This window comes from Rhinolophus sinicus, chromosome 1 (assembly GCF_057876585.1).
Source record: "Rhinolophus sinicus isolate RSI-liver-muscle chromosome 1, RSI-T2T, whole genome shotgun sequence".
Classification (NCBI taxonomy): Eukaryota; Metazoa; Chordata; class Mammalia; order Chiroptera; family Rhinolophidae; genus Rhinolophus; species Rhinolophus sinicus.
In genome coordinates, this window is record NC_142501.1 from 51,626,391 (window position 1) to 51,641,995 (window position 15,605).

Genomic DNA, 15,605 nt, shown 5'->3' on the forward strand with positions numbered 1-15,605 from the left:
ATGATGTTTGACAAGCACTTAACACAATAAACATTTAAGGTTATTATTCTCCAGGTTGCCCTGGCAAGGAAAAGTCTTAGGAAAGACAGGATTTGGGGGAGATGGAAGATAAATGCAGGTACCTGGAGCTACATTAACATTGAATACAGTAATTCAGTGTTAATGGGGAGGCCAGAGGACTTGGATGAGAGGAATATTCTAGATTCAGAGAAAAGCCTTAAAAAAGCACTGTCTCTTATCTTAAACGTCCAGGACTGTTTTTCTCAGAAGTAACCTGTCCCTGACTTCTTTCTTCCCTCCTTGCAGGTATGAATGCTGCTGTCAGGGCTGTGGTTCGAGTTGGTATTTTTACTGGTGCCCGTGTCTTCTTTGTCCATGAGGTTGGTTATCTGCTTTATTCTCCATCATTCTTTCTCTGTATCTGCTTACCCTGCCCCTTCTGTCTCCCCACTTTCTCTTTCCTTACCTCCCCATTACATCGTTATGTCTGATTTGTCTTGGCTCCCTGTCTACATGAGTCTACTCCTCCCCTCTCTTGGCTCCTGTAACGATGGTGGCACCCTGGGTCCTCGTGTTGTCTGTTATTTTAAGGGAAGAAGTAACTGTCTTCCCTCCACCTCCCCCAAAACAGAGAGAGAAGCTGAAATGAATTAGTATTTCATAGCAAATTGAGTCTATCCACAGAGAGAGCCTTAGGATGGAAGAGTCTCACTAGATTTCTGTAACTTGCCTACTTTCTAAGGTTCTAACTCCTCTTTGGTTTCCTTACTTCCGTTCCCTCTCATTCTGTGTCTACTCTTCTTTAGGAAAGGTCGCCCTGCCTTTCTTTCAAATTTTATAGTCTCTTGTCTTTTCAAGTCATATTCCCCTCCATCCCTCGAACATCCCTTTCTCTTTCCCTCTGTTGTTACCAAAACCATCTGTTATCTAGATCCCCTGGGAAGCAGATAGGATTAAATGGGATGAGCCAAGAACAAGATGAATTAAGATTAAATATTAGGAAGGACATCAAGAATGGGAGAAACTAAAAGAGGGTATTGAAAAAGTTAATGCCCCCTTCCTTGGACTGCGTTAAGTATGGTAGTTTCACAAGCGTCCAGGAATCAGTAATGGAGGAGGTGACTTGATTCTCAGAGAACCTCTTCCTAGGGATCCTGTCTTAATCCTGGGAGTTTAAGGGGAAGCCTAGCCAACGCTGAACGGATATAATGTGCCCCACAGGGTTATCAAGGCCTGGTGGATGGTGGAAACCACATCCGTGAAGCCACCTGGGAGAGCGTTTCAATGATGCTTCAGCTGGTATGTTCCCGAGGACTCCTGTCTCATATGTGTGCTGTCCTTGTCTCACCCTACTCTGGTTTAGGCTCATGGTTTCCCAAATTCCCTGCCACGTGGTTTGATGGGAAGGGATTCAGTGACAAGTCAGGGGCTGTGTTTGCCCTTTACAAATCTTTAAATGTGGAAATACCACCCTGGTTTCCTAGAGTGGGATAGGGAGTGGGGATGTGATCACAGGACAGTTTGCTCTTTAGATAAAGGTCATGGGCAAGACTTGGGGAACTGGTACGTAAGCAAGTCCTGCCCTGGGGCCACGGGGAAGGTCTGGCCCTGAAAATAACCTCAGCAGAGGACTGGAGCCAGAGCCAGAAGTAGAGCTGAAATCTGCCAGTCCTCATATGATGGTGATGAGGTGACCTGAAACCAGACTATTTAAGGGAGGAAGGAACCCAGAGAACCTTTCACAGTTTCCAAAAAGACCTAAGACTATCCCGATCATATCCACAGCCCTTTTCATTACTTTCTCTAAGTAATTATAATCCATTTTCTGGTTTATTGAAAAAAATCTACAAATTACATTTGTATCCCCATTGTTTACCTCAGTCGCTTCAAATCCATGGGAAGAAATTGAATGTGCAGTGCATAATGAAGGTTCTATACAGGTGCTAGTGCGTGCCATAAAGCAGTCTGAGAATGAGCCAGAATTCTCCATCAGTACCCCTGAAGTCTGGATAGCAGGAGTTTATATGACTTTTTAAAACCTTAAGTATATTTACTTCTCTTGGGGTAATCTATAAACCCCTGGTAATATGAGGCTTCTATACCCAGAGCTATTTTTTCCTGTGACTACCTGAGTTTGATGGCCCCATCCACTAGCACCATAGATCCCAAGGAACAAAGGGGAAAAGACTTGCAGTGCCTGGTTACAATTAGAAATCACAGTGTGGCGGAGAGGGAAACATACTACCGGGCACGTGAACACAATCCAGTAATGTCAGGCCATTAGGGAGAATTTCCAAAAACTGAAGTCACTGCTCATTCTTATACTTCTAAAAAGATGTGAAAGATGGAGATTATTTCAAAAGCCAACAGACGTGTGTATTCTCTTTGATAATCACTTTGGTGACAAAGCCTTGAAGGAAATGGGTTGATCTTAGCTACCTTCCAAGAGGTGTAGCAGAATACAGGAATGATGCTGTGACATCCCAGCCGCCATCATTTCCCTTGCCTTTTTAGAAGGGACAGATGACTCTTCAAGATGACAGGGAACTTCCTAGGGAGCAGTTACGTCAGCCCATCGCAGTGTTGGAGTAGGGGAGATCTTAGCTTGTTGAGCCCAAATTTGGTTGTGTCGCCTGGTGAGCTGACTTGACCTCTTCCCCAAAGGGAGGCACAGTGATTGGAAGTGCCCGGTGCAAGGACTTTCGGGAACGAGAGGGACGACTCCGAGCTGCCAACAACCTTGTGAAGCTTGGGATCACCAATCTGTGTGTCATCGGGGGTGACGGCAGCCTCACTGGGGCTGACACCTTCCGTTCTGAGTGGAGTGACTTGTTGAATGACCTCCAGAAAGCAGGTGAGACATTGTTCTCATCAGTATGTGTGCCTGCACATACACGAGTACACCCCTTACCTCCCCTGGAGGAAAATTGTTACCCAGACACAAATAGGCAGCCTTTGCCCTCCCTTTTCTGCCACTGCTTACAATTCCCATCGGCTACAGTTCCTTCTCTCTCCAGTCATCTGCTCCTTAGGCGTGTCAGGCACCTCACCCAGGGGCTTCTGGTTTGCTTCCCATTGTCAGGTAAGATCACGGCTGAGGAGGCTAAGAAGTCCAGCTACCTGAACATCGTGGGCCTGGTTGGCTCAATTGACAATGACTTTTGTGGCACTGATATGACCATTGGCACTGACTCTGCCCTGCATCGAATAATAGAGATTGTAGATGCCATCACTACTACTGCTCAGAGGTAAGGGGGTGGAGGAGGCAGCTGAGACAGCCAAAAGGGTGAAGGAAGATCCAAGTGTTTGAGCTATGTGACAATAATGACTACTTTTCTGAGGCTGGAACACATTTTTAACTAGGAATTATCCATAGAGCGCTGAAATTGCACTGCTCGCTAAATGCTATAAGATTTGCCTCTTGCCACTGTCTAGCCCACCATCCAAACTTGTAGCTCTGAGGTCTTTAATACCTGTGGCGTCTCCCAAATTATTAGTGTCCAGACGGAGACACATCCAGGGAACCCAAAACATGAGCCACCCTTTGTAAGCACATTATAGCGGTTGTAGAGGCCATTACCACCCTGGCTCAGAGGTTAGGGGACTGGGAGGCAGTGTGGGAGAATGGGAGGGGGAAAGGGTGACAGTTTGCCCCAGGGCAATCCTAGAGGATTCCAGGTGAGTTGAGTCCTCTCTTCTTTACTTTTCCCTTTCTCTCCCTCCCTTCCTGGGCCCCATTCCTTCTTGAAACAGAGCCTCAGTATTGAGACGTTTTACTGCGGTGTTTCCTCAGGACTAGGAAGGACACCCTGTGGCTAAAGTGTTTCCCTTAGGTCTTCCTGTTCTCTTAGGAAACCTGCTGGAAGGCCTAGTAGCATAAATGCATCTCCCAGAGAGGTTACGTGGCCTCAATGTGGGTGGCAGCTTGATCCTGGCCATAGGGACACTTGGACTGTATAAATGTCTGTCTCTTGCAGCCACCAGCGGACATTTGTGCTAGAAGTGATGGGCCGGCACTGTGGGTAAGATTTCTGTCTTGACTCATTTATCCTGTGGACCCAGCAATAGCCCTCTCCTCTTCCCTGGGGAGTCCAGAGAGGTCTCCCAGTGGTAGCAGATCAGGACGTGGGCATGCTCCTCTTGGTGTGGCCCTTTTCCCTGTCTCCACTCTTCCCCCATCATAGCTACCTCTGCATGTGTGTACATGTGTGTACTTGCACAGACACACAGGCAGTGTGATAGAACAGAGTGCTCTGAGATTAGAAGCCACTGCAGCAGGTGAGCATGAATAGAAGGTGCTCTTTGGGGACAGAATCTCATTGAGAAGCTGTCTCAGGGGTGCTCTTACCCTCACCCCAAGAATGAAACGGAGGATCCTTAGTCCTCTCGCCAACTCTGGGGACGTGCGAACTTATTGGGTACGGGTGAGGCTACCTGTGGAATCGAGCTCCTAGCGTGATGCTTCTGGCTCTCATCTTAGATATCTGGCCCTTGTCACTTCTCTCTCCTGTGGCGCCGACTGGGTTTTTATTCCTGAATGTCCACCAGATGATGACTGGGAGGACCACCTTTGTCGCCGGCTCACCGAGGTACTGGCACTTTTCTTTGCTCTTAAGAAAATCTCTCACCCTGTTCCACGGATGGACCCTTTCCCATCCACAGGTTCCTTCCACTGACCACTTTTCTCTCTGTGCTTGACCAGACCAGGACTCGTGGTTCTCGTCTCAACATCATCATTGTGGCTGAGGGTGCGATTGACAAGCATGGGAAACCAATCACCTCTGAAGACATCAAGAATGTTAGTATGAATGAAGCCGGGGAGTTCTTGGGCACCTACCTCACCCACCACCGGCCCCATTCCCTAGTGATTTCTGAGTCTCCCCTTAGTCCTTCTGCACATCTCCCCAGATTTCCTGCCCCTCTGGTTTCCTCCCACCTGGGATCATTATAAGATAAGGGGCTAAGTCGTCCATGGTTTATCTACATCTCTGTTAGTTTTCTCTCTTTGACTCTCTGTATCCCTTTCTCTGTCCCTCTCTTGGTCTCTTCAGCTGGTGGTAAAGCGTCTGGGATATGACACCCGGGTCACTGTCTTAGGGCATGTGCAGCGGGGTGGGACACCATCTGCCTTTGACCGAATCCTGGTAAGTCCTGGGGCTCGGTGGCCCTCCTGCCTTAGAACCCCCAACTCGGTGTCCTTCCCCTGCGGGACTGCCCGTCATCAGCACAGGGGCTTAAACCACAAGTCATGCTGCCCGCCACCAGCCTCGACTGCGTGGCACTCGGCCCTTTCCCACACACTCAAGAGTTCTCTTCTGTTGCAAATAATGATGGGAGACTATGTGAGTCCCCAATGGTGAGGGCTAATATATTAGAGCTACGAGCATTAGTGAAGTTAATAAGATCTACCCTCAGACACTCAGTTTGAACCCTCTAATTCTACTTTCAGAGAGGCAATATCCTTCCTTGTTTTATTAATAAGAAGGGAATATTATTAAGCCTCATTGATCCTCTTGACTACTATAGGGGACATGATTTTCTGGAATCAGGTACAATCTTTGGGGTTCTGATGGCAAGAGTCACGAAGCTTTAGATGAAATGTGGGTAGGGAGGTAAAGTCAGTAAGTTCTTTGCTACAGTCCTTAATTGAGGAACTCAACCCTGTGAGTTGGGAAGGGCTTTGAGTGCACTGGCTATCCAAGCCAATCCAAGATGGAGAGGCCTGAACCAGACTGTCTTTTCTCCCTGGGTTCCTGCAGGGCAGCAGGATGGGTGTAGAAGCAGTGATGGCACTTTTGGAGGGGACCCCAGACACCCCAGCCTGTGTGGTGAGCCTCTCTGGTAACCAGGCTGTGCGCCTGCCTCTTATGGAGTGTGTCCAAATGGTAAGTACTAACCCCAACGCCCCTTTCTAACAGCTCCAAGCCCTTGTGTCTGAGCTGGAGTTTATGGGAAAAGAGACCAACTTCCAATGCTGCTGGGATAGGAGCAGAAGGCAGCACGGTGGAGTAAGAGACATATGGGGAAAGAACGCAGTGGGCTTTGCGTAGCAGCTGTTCCCTCTCTAACTAAGCCTCAGTGTCTCCATGTGTGAAATGTTCCTAAAGAAGTTAGGAGACTCTATATCCTCTCTAGTAATGAGACCCATCATCTCATAATATCCAACCTCAAATGCTTTCATCATGTCTTTACTGAAACAGAAATGAAATATCTCTCTAAACTTTATTAAAAGCAGGGGAATGTTATTAAGGTCTAGCTGGGTAGCTTAAATCTTTCTGTGATTTCTATCCTGGACATGTTTCTCTGAATCATCATGGAGTATTAACACTCACCTTGAAGGTGGTTAGAAGGATTGGAGAGAAGATATGTAAAGGGTCTGATGCAGTACCCGGAGACTGTTGAATGCTCAGGAAATATTGTGGCTCTTATTGAGGAATCACTCTAATACCACTGAGCGAACATTGTGCCTGGGAGCTAAGGGGTCTGGCCTGAGTGCTCCCTACCTCCTGGTCTGCTTCTCTCCGAGACTTGGGAGTCCCAGTGATCTACAGCCTAGACAGGCCTTGCTTGGAACGGTATCTCTAAAAGCCCCACCGCTAGTGCCCTGGCTCACAGAGCAGAAATCAGTAGTTGGGAAACACATGGTAGGGATTAGTCTTTCTCTCTAACTGGGTTATCTGCAGGATCTCCCTCCTTCACTCACTAGTTCAGAGGCTACTTTGAGGCTGAGTGTGAGATGGAGGGAGGTCCTATTTTATTTGTGAACCCCTCCTCCACTGCCCATATTCTAATAAAAAGAACATTGAATCAGCCCTATTCTTTTGCTGCTCATTACTCAGAAAATTAATGAAAAACAAAAACATTTCTGTGAAAGTTTGGGGGGGCATAGAAAAGGTGGGGTGCAAAGTGGGCAGGAGCTAGACACAAGCCCAGAGATGGGCAATCTCCCCATGGGATGGAAATCCAGCTGCAGAACCTTCCCTGGAGTTGTGACTGTTGCTGTGCTCCTCCCTCAGACCAAAGAGGTGACCAAGGCCATGAATGAGAAGAAATTTGAGGAAGCCATGAAGCTGAGAGGCCGGTGAGGAAATGACCAGAAGCTCGCTAAGTTACAAAAATGAGATGCTGAAATGAAGCCAAAAGTCAACATAGCTTCAGACCCAAAATATGAGCTTCTGCCTCTTCCTCTTATTGTTTCTGCAACAATTTCTTCCCTAAGAGAATTAGTTGTGAGGTGACGAGGAGCCTCATTTCATCCCAAGGATGCCCTCCCTGAGATTAGCCTTTTATAATCTGTTGTTTCTATATGTGGATCCCAGCTAGATTATAAGTTTCTCTGGGTAAGCGGCAGTCTCTTGTGCTGAACCTGGAGGAAGAGTGTCAGGAATGCTTGATGAATTAGTGGCCCCTTTGCAGTCCCTGCCCAATCCCTGCTCTTGCCCCAATTATGTCCCGAGAGGTTTGCCCTGTGGAACTTCAGCTGGGAGCAAAACCTCAGACCAGATCCCCTTGGCTGCTGGCCTGGGGAATGGCCTGAAGAGACCTCTCTCTCTCTCTTTGTGCTTTTTACAGGAGCTTCATGAACAACTGGGAGGTATACAAGCTTCTGGCTCATGTCAGACCCCCAGTATCTAAGGTACTGGCAAATTGCTCTCCCCACTTGATCCTCTCCCACCCCCAGTTTCCCTTTACAAAGTGCTTCTCCCAATTCCTACTACCTACAGCCTTGCCAACTTCTTTGTCCCACTCACATTCAGTGTTGAGTCCCTGACTCAACTCAGATAATTTTTTTCTTAGCCACCCAAGATACCACCACTGTGTTCTTAGTTCTTAGATATGGGTGTCTCTAACCTAAGACCCATATCCAATTCAGGGCGACAAGATAGCATGCGAAGAATGGGAAGAAGGGCTTATGTATTGTGTCCTCTGGGAAAATCTGGGAAAAATCATATCTAAGTGTATTTAAGCCACCTCTTCCATTGGATTAGTGGTTCTCAATATTTAGTGTATATCATAATTAGCTGGGTTGATATGCCGATTCCTGGGTGCCTCCCTCAGAGGGGATTCAGATTTGGGGTAGGGGCCAGGAAGCTGCAGATTTAACAAGCTCCCTTGTTGGATTCTGATGCAGGTGGTCCATGTTGGGAAATGCTGCTCTGGAAGGTCTCTTATTCATTTTAGAATGGTATCTGGGATCAGGGGCAGCAGCTTGCTTTATTGATTTGTGATAAAGAATATTGCTTCGATAGTCTGAGGGAGCAAGGTGTGCTGGTGTTCCCTGAGAGAGGGGATGTGTTGTCAGGCAGATGTCCTGATTCTAGGACCACAAGGGACTCCATTCAGCTTCCTTACTGACCTGTCCCCCTCTTTCTCCTGGTCCCTCTCTGTTTCCTTCTCCACAGACTGGCTTGCACACAGTGGCCGTGATGAATGTGGGGGCCCCTGCCGCAGGCATGAATGCTGCCGTCCGCTCCACTGTGAGAATTGGCCTCATCCAGGGCAACCGAGTCCTGGTTGTGCATGACGGCTTCGAGGGTTTGGCCAAGGGTCAGGTACGGGGGCTGAAAGGAAAAGGGGGTGATACTCTGCGACCAAGGAGCGGTCATAGGGCGAGAAGTGTAGCTGGGGTGACCTGTCTGTTCCCTTTCCTTCCCCTGTTCCTTACTACCTTTCTCGCTCAGGATTTGAGCAGAAGTAAATATTTAATTTTAGGGCGGTAGGAATACACAGGGGCCACTCAAACGAACCTTTTGCAAGCAACATGTCATATTTAATTTTTAAATGAGAATGTCTTATCCCAAAGCTCAGCACAGTGCCTGACATAAGTAGGTGCTCGGTATCTGAATGAGCAGTAAGGGTGGAACTAGTGTGACATCAAAATACAACTAAACTAAACAGAACAACCGTCATTGAGAATCAGCCCGAAGTCTAACTGGAACAAAGTCCTACAACTAAGGACATACAGAAGAAGCACCTTGACACTGGCAGGAGGGGCAGAGACATGGAATGGGCTGGTCCCACTCCTCTGTGTGACTGTTAAAAATCGGGAGGGAAGGGTGGTGGAGGGCTCAGTTAGTTAGCGCACGAACTCTTAACAACAGGGTTGCCGGTTCTATTCCCACATGGGCCACTGAGCTGCGCCCTCCACAACTAGATTGAAGGACAATGACTGATGGGTCCTGGAAAAACACACTATTCCCCAATATTCCCCAATTAAAAAAAAAAAAGATTGGGAGGGATATCTTGGCTGTGGAGGATCCCCCTGGAGGAGCGAGGGGTCCTATTTGAAGAAATAATGACAGAAAACTTCCCTAACCTGGTGAAGGAAATAGACATGCAAGCCCAGGAAGCATAGCGAGTCCCAAACAGGGTGAACTCAGAGGCCTACACCAAGACATATCATAATTAAAATTAAAGACAGAGACTCTTAAAAACAGCAATAGAAAACTTGGTTACCTACAAGGGAGCTCCCATAAGACTGTCAGCTGATTTATCAACAGGAACTTTGCAGGCCAGCAGGGACTGCATGAAATATTCAAAGTGATGAAAAGTAAGGATTTACAAACAATGATAGCTTTACCCAGCAAAGCTATCATTTAGAATCGAAGGAAGATAAAGAGCTTCCCAGACAAGAAAAAGCTAAAAGAGTTCATCACCACCAAACCAGTATTGCAAGGATTGTTAGAGGATCTTTAACAAGAAGAAAACGATATATATGTAAATAATAAATGGCAATAAGTATATATCGACAATTACTTTAAATGTAAATGGACTAAATGCTCCAATCAAAAGATAGGGTTGCTGAATGGATAAGAAAACAAGACTTACACACACACTACAAGAGACTCACTTCAGATTGAAAGATACACACACACAGACTGAAAGTAAAGGGATGGGAAAAGATATTTCATAAAAATGGAAACCAATAAAAATCTGGGGTAGCAATACTTATACCAGATAAAATAGACTTTAACACAAAGGCTATAACAGACAAAGAAGGACAATAAACCGACTTTTGGGTTTCTTTATCAGAGATAATATGCATCCATATGTTCATTGCAGCGTTATTTACAATAGCCAAGATATGGAATGAACCTGAGTGTCCATCAATGAATAAATGGGTAAAGAATAGGCGGTACATATGTATAATGCAATATTACTCAGCTATAAAAAAAGGATGAAATCTTGCCATCTGCAACAACCTGGATGGACCTAGAGGGTATTGTGCTGAGTGGAGTAAGTCAGCGAAAGACAAATGCCATATGATTTCACTTATATGTGAAATCTGAAGAACAAAATAAACAAAACAAACTCATAGATACAGAGAACATTTTGATGGTTGCCAGTTGGGAGGGGGCTTGGGGTGAAAACAGAAGGGATTAAGAAGTACAAATTGGTAATTACACAGTAGTCATGGGAATGTAAAATATAGCACAAGGAGTAAAGTCAATAATATTGTAATAACTATGTATGGTGTCAGATGGGTACTAGATTTATTGGGGTGATCCCTTTGTAAGTTACCACTCTGTTGTACACCTGAAACTAACATAATAATGTATGTCAACTATAATTTAAAAAAATAAAAGAATTATTAAAAAGGGGAACTGTATTCCAATAAATATATTTTCTTTCCTTTGGAAAACAAAAGGGTGGAAGAAGTTCAATGAGGTGGGGAAAACCAATCCCTGGTGTTCCTCTTCCAACCGGAGGGGTGTTGGGCGGGGGTCAGAACTCTAGTGGTGCCAGTCCATGATGCAGACCCGTGTGTCCTTCCCCTGCAGATCGAGGAAGCTGGCTGGAGCTATGTTGGGGGCTGGATTGGCCAAGGTGGTTCTAAACTTGGGACTAAAAGGTAAGTGGCATTATAGGAGCACCACCTCCTAGTCACCCCATAAAATGTGTCCCTTGGAATGTGGGCAACAATCCATGGTCAGGGTCTGCTTGGACCATTGCTGTTGTCTGGGTCCTCTACCCCCAAGGTTACAGTTGCTTCAGTGAGGGCAGACATGACCGTCCATCATTTAGCAGCTCTGATAATTTAGAGCCCCAGTGTGTGTCCTTTGACACGGGAGAGAAGTGGGGTAGGGAAGAGGGCACAAGTCGAGAAATTATAAGTGTCTTCTAATTCTAACTTTTCTCTCCCTCAATTCTGCTATGTCTTCCCCAAATTCCAATACTCCTCCTTCCCCCCAATCCACTAGGACTCTGCCCAAGAAGAGCTTAGAACAGATCAGTGCCAACATCACGAAGTTTAACATTCAAGGCCTTATCATCATTGGGGGCTTTGAGGTGAGTGCCTGCCATTTCTTCCTCTCTCCCGCCCCCCTTTCCCTGTGTCCCCTCCCTTCTGCCCGTGCTCCTTTGTCCTCAGGCTTACACGGGGGGCCTGGAACTGATGGAGGGCAGGAAGCAGTACGATGAGCTCTGCATCCCATTTGTCATCATTCCCGCTACGGTTTCCAACAACGTCCCTGGCTCGGACTTCAGTGTGGGGGCCGACACAGCGCTTAATACGATCTGCACGGTGAGCGCCCACCGCCACCACCACTGCCTCTGGCCTCGATTATAAGTCCTGGACTGAGTCCGGTTCTAGGAAGGGAGCTATATTTTTTGTACAAGGGGCACTATTTGAAAAATCCTTCTTCAAGTCCAGGCGTTTGCACAGACTTTATTTAACCATGCATGTGGTGTTTATTCTCCTCACCTTGTGAGTTTTCTAACCTAGAAATGCATCGGGACTCTGCATACTAAATGTTTGTTCCTCTCTGAGGTCATACAGTGTAATTTCCCTAGTCTAAGCAACAGAAAGGGTAGGTACTCCTTCCTTCCCAGGAGAGAAGTGCCACACTGTGCTTGGCAAATGTGCCTGCCATCCCGGAAGGCAAGAACTTGATGAGATGTAGGGGCCCTGCTGGCCTGGAGTGGAGATAGTTCGAGTCGGGTTATGACAAGGGCCACAGAAGTGATGAGAAGGAGACCCCTGACCCTGTCTTTCTGTGACCCATTGTCTGCAGACCTGTGACCGCATCAAGCAGTCAGCAGCTGGCACCAAGCGTCGGGTGTTTATCATTGAAACTATGGGTGGTTACTGTGGCTACCTGGCCACCATGGCAGGACTGGCAGCTGGGGCCGATGCTGCTTACATTTTTGAGGAGCCCTTTACCATTCGAGACCTGCAGGTAGGTGGCCACCCAGAGCCTGCTGGGTAGCTGTCCCCTGCCCCAGTCTGTCCCCACTGTTCCCACAGTGACCTATGCCATGAGAGCATAAGATGAGGCTGGAGCTGATTGGTCTGTGGAGTCCTGTGAGGGGACCAGAAAGCCCCAAGCAGGCATTCTCTGGTGTGATCTCACGTACGGACCACAGTGCCTGCTGTGGGAGCATTCATTTTGAGGTGCGGCATGCTGCTCAGCCCTTTATATGTTTTTCATTTTATCTTCACAACAGGCATGCAAGGGACATGCTGTCTTCGTATTACAGATGAGGAAGGTTTAGAGAGGTCCAAAGCTTTTCTAATCTCATTAATAGGTGACTTTCTACTGTATCACGCCACCCCTCCTGATTTCCCTTGCTACCAAAGTGGACTCATTCCATTTTTGAGAGGGATACCCTTTCACCTCCGGGGGGTAGGGGAGCTCTGACTCATGTTTCACAGAGGGACCATATGATCCTTATTTTCCAAGATCCTAGTTCCCTGGGGGGAAAAAGAATCACACAATGGAGGGGTGGCAGGCTGATCCTAACCCAAGAACCCAGCCAGCCCCTGCAGGAGTGAAGGGCAGGAATTTTCCTCCCCCACCCTCAACTCAAAGCCCAAGTGAAGGAACTGGTTCCTCCCAGGTACATACAAGCATTTAAAGACTGACACTGAGAGCAGAGTCACCCCTCCGAGGAAAGGGGAACCAGAAACACCTGGAAAGGAAAACAGAAGGCTTGGAGGGGGGCTGAAAACTGACAGTCTTGAACTTTCCCTCTTACAGTTCTGCCTGTCTCATTTGGAACTTCATTTAAATTTCGGTCTGCACTGAACTTTGTAAAGGGATCAGGCAGAGTTCAGGCTCAAGAGTGTAAACAGCTTCCTTTATTTCCCTCTCCCTCCTGGAGAGGCCGGATGGGAAAAAAAGAGGTCTCTGCACTTGCCAGAGCTTATTCACTCCCAGCCAGTCTTAGGATTCACTGTTTCATTTTCAGGCAAATGTTGAACATCTGGTGCACAAGATGAAAACAACTGTGAAAAGGGGCTTGGTGTTAAGGTACCTCAACCACGGTTTGTCCCCAAGTGAAGAGAGAAAATAGTCAGGCTGTGGTCTTGGCCCCCGGCATGGATGCGGGGTTCGGGCATTCTGAGGAACTTGTGGGCACAAAGGGAGAGAACCTGAACCACAGGAGGCAATCGAGAGGGCAGAACAGAGCCTACAAAGGCAGAAAGTGGCTGGGGGTGGGGGGTGGGGAGACAAGCACAGTCACAGGCTTCTGGTGTCTACCTGGCAGGAATGAGAAGTGCAATGAGAACTACACCACTGACTTCATCTTCAACCTGTACTCTGAGGAGGGGAAGGGCATCTTTGACAGCAGGAAGAACGTGCTCGGCCACATGCAGCAGGTAGGAAAGACCCCAGTCACGCCCGCCACCAATCAGCGCTCACCCCCAACACCCAGCGACGCTCCCAGTGGGCTCTCACTACTGGAGGCTGTCACCACGGAGCACGAGCCTGCTGTCTTTTACAGTCATAGAATCAAAACATCATTATCCTGGAAGTGGCCTTACAGATTATGTGGCCATCCTGTTCATTTAGGGCAGGGTTGCTCGACCCCGGCACTATGGCCATGTGGGGCTGGATAATTCTTGGGCGCGGGGGGGTTGTTCTGTGCATTGTGGGTTTGCCAGGATCCCTGGACTCTACCCACGAGATGCTCGTAGCACCTCCATCCCATGTTGTAACAACTAAAAAATGTCCCCTGGAGGACAAAATTGTTCCCAGTTGAGAACCACTGATTGAGATGAAGAAAATGAGGCCCAGAGAGGAGAAACAATTCTGTCAGGGCCATTCATCAATCCTGGGTAAGAGCCAGACAGCCGCGGCCATGGCTCTTCCCACCACACAGACTTCCTGAGGAACCTGTGGAATGAGGACAGGCACCTCGCTGCTGTTGGCCTCCATCTCCACTAACTGGGTTTCAAGAGGAAAGGAATTCCTTTCTACCACGGCAGGGTGTCATGCGGGGTCTCTGGTCCCGCTCCCCACATAAGAACACAGGACATGGTGAGGCCAAAAAGGAACACCCACGGAGCCATAGATAGGGGAATCATACCACTATATTCTCGCTGGCGGCTGGGATGGAGACACAGGAAGCAGGAGCCACACGATCCGCAACCCGCCGTCTGCTTTCCTGCCAACCAACCTCACTCGCCAACTGCAATCCGCCTCTCTGCCATCCACAACCCACAATCCGTGCTTGCCAGCTCAGCCACAGCAGTTGTATCAGTGGCTAATGGCTAACCGGTAACAGCTGATGGCCAACTAGTCACAGCTGATGACCATCTACTATCCTAGCCAGCACCTTTCCACGAGAGACTGGAAACTGCTCTCCTGGCTCTGTCCCCACAAGCACCCACATTCCATGCCCACCCAAGGCAGGCCTCACTCAGCTGGCACTAGTGGTCTGAGGCTCCCCCGTGCCAAACGTCCCTACCTGATGCGGCTTAAGCATTGACCTTTGACTTTTCTCTATCCGCAAATAAATTCCTAGTATCTCAGTTTAAATGAGCTTATTAGCCCCGGCAGGAATGGGGTCCTAATCGATTAAAGTATGAAGACCTGTTTCCTGTTTTTCCTTCCTTCCCACTTTCCCACTTACTTTCTCTTAGTTCAGAGAAAATCGACATGTTTCACATTATTCTGAGGTGTTACCAGGGCCATCTAGACTGGGCCATAAGGAACACTTCGGTGTCATTGATAATGGTGACTGACCAAAGCTGCCAGCCTGAGGGGGTAGGGAAGTGACCAAGTGGCCAGTGAGACTAGAAGGCAATGAACAGGGTCAGAGCTATGGAGCTAGAAGAAGCCATTGTGAGACCAGTCATCCCCTTTAACTAATTAGTAACTTATACCTGACAAATGGCCAAATATGCTGGGCAGCTCATCCTGGTTCCCAGAACGGTTTCAGGATTTCCTTTCATAGTTTGATTTCTGGATTCCCATTTCTGGCTGTAAACCTGGGCTCTCCTTTTTTTCTGTGTACTCAGCTATCTCTGCTACTTCATTAGAGTCCATCCACTATGTAATTTTTATGATTCTTTTTCTAGGGTGGGAGCCCAACTCCATTTGACAGGAATTTTGCCACTAAGATGGGTGCCAAGGCTATGAACTGGATGACTGGGAAAATCAAAGAGAGTTACCGTAATGGTAGGTGGGATAAGAGGGTGAGCCCCCTGCATAGAGGCTGGTTCCCCAGTACAGAAGCTGACTGACCATCCCTTATTACAGGGCGGATCTTTGCCAATACGCCAGACTCGGGCTGTGTTCTGGGGATGCGTAAGAGAGCCTTGGTATTTCAACCAGTGACTGAGCTAAAGGACCAGACAGATTTTGAGTGAGTACATC

The 15,605-nt window shown here is 47.7% G+C and overlaps 1 protein-coding gene across 4 annotated transcripts in view; it reads left to right on the plus strand.

The window, feature by feature from the left end:
- Positions 1 to 15,605, plus strand: part of PFKM (phosphofructokinase, muscle) — a 45,938-nt gene that overhangs the window by 29,577 nt on the left and 756 nt on the right. For all 4 annotated transcript variants that reach the window (XM_074325773.2, XM_074325772.2, XM_019748355.3 and 1 more), the window contains 20 exons: positions 307 to 380; positions 1,222 to 1,299; positions 2,665 to 2,854; positions 3,083 to 3,248; positions 3,978 to 4,022; positions 4,481 to 4,589; positions 4,703 to 4,798; positions 5,052 to 5,144; positions 5,760 to 5,885; positions 7,017 to 7,081; positions 7,573 to 7,636; positions 8,403 to 8,552; positions 10,782 to 10,852; positions 11,202 to 11,289; positions 11,372 to 11,524; positions 12,015 to 12,179; positions 13,192 to 13,253; positions 13,492 to 13,603; positions 15,308 to 15,407; positions 15,489 to 15,594. In XM_074325773.2, coding sequence (XP_074181874.1) covers positions 307 to 380; positions 1,222 to 1,299; positions 2,665 to 2,854; positions 3,083 to 3,248; positions 3,978 to 4,022; positions 4,481 to 4,589; positions 4,703 to 4,798; positions 5,052 to 5,144; positions 5,760 to 5,885; positions 7,017 to 7,081; positions 7,573 to 7,636; positions 8,403 to 8,552; positions 10,782 to 10,852; positions 11,202 to 11,289; positions 11,372 to 11,524; positions 12,015 to 12,179; positions 13,192 to 13,253; positions 13,492 to 13,603; positions 15,308 to 15,407; positions 15,489 to 15,594 — 2,113 coding nt within the window. The remainder of the gene's footprint in view (positions 1 to 306; positions 381 to 1,221; positions 1,300 to 2,664; positions 2,855 to 3,082; positions 3,249 to 3,977; positions 4,023 to 4,480; positions 4,590 to 4,702; positions 4,799 to 5,051; positions 5,145 to 5,759; positions 5,886 to 7,016; positions 7,082 to 7,572; positions 7,637 to 8,402; positions 8,553 to 10,781; positions 10,853 to 11,201; positions 11,290 to 11,371; positions 11,525 to 12,014; positions 12,180 to 13,191; positions 13,254 to 13,491; positions 13,604 to 15,307; positions 15,408 to 15,488; positions 15,595 to 15,605) is intronic.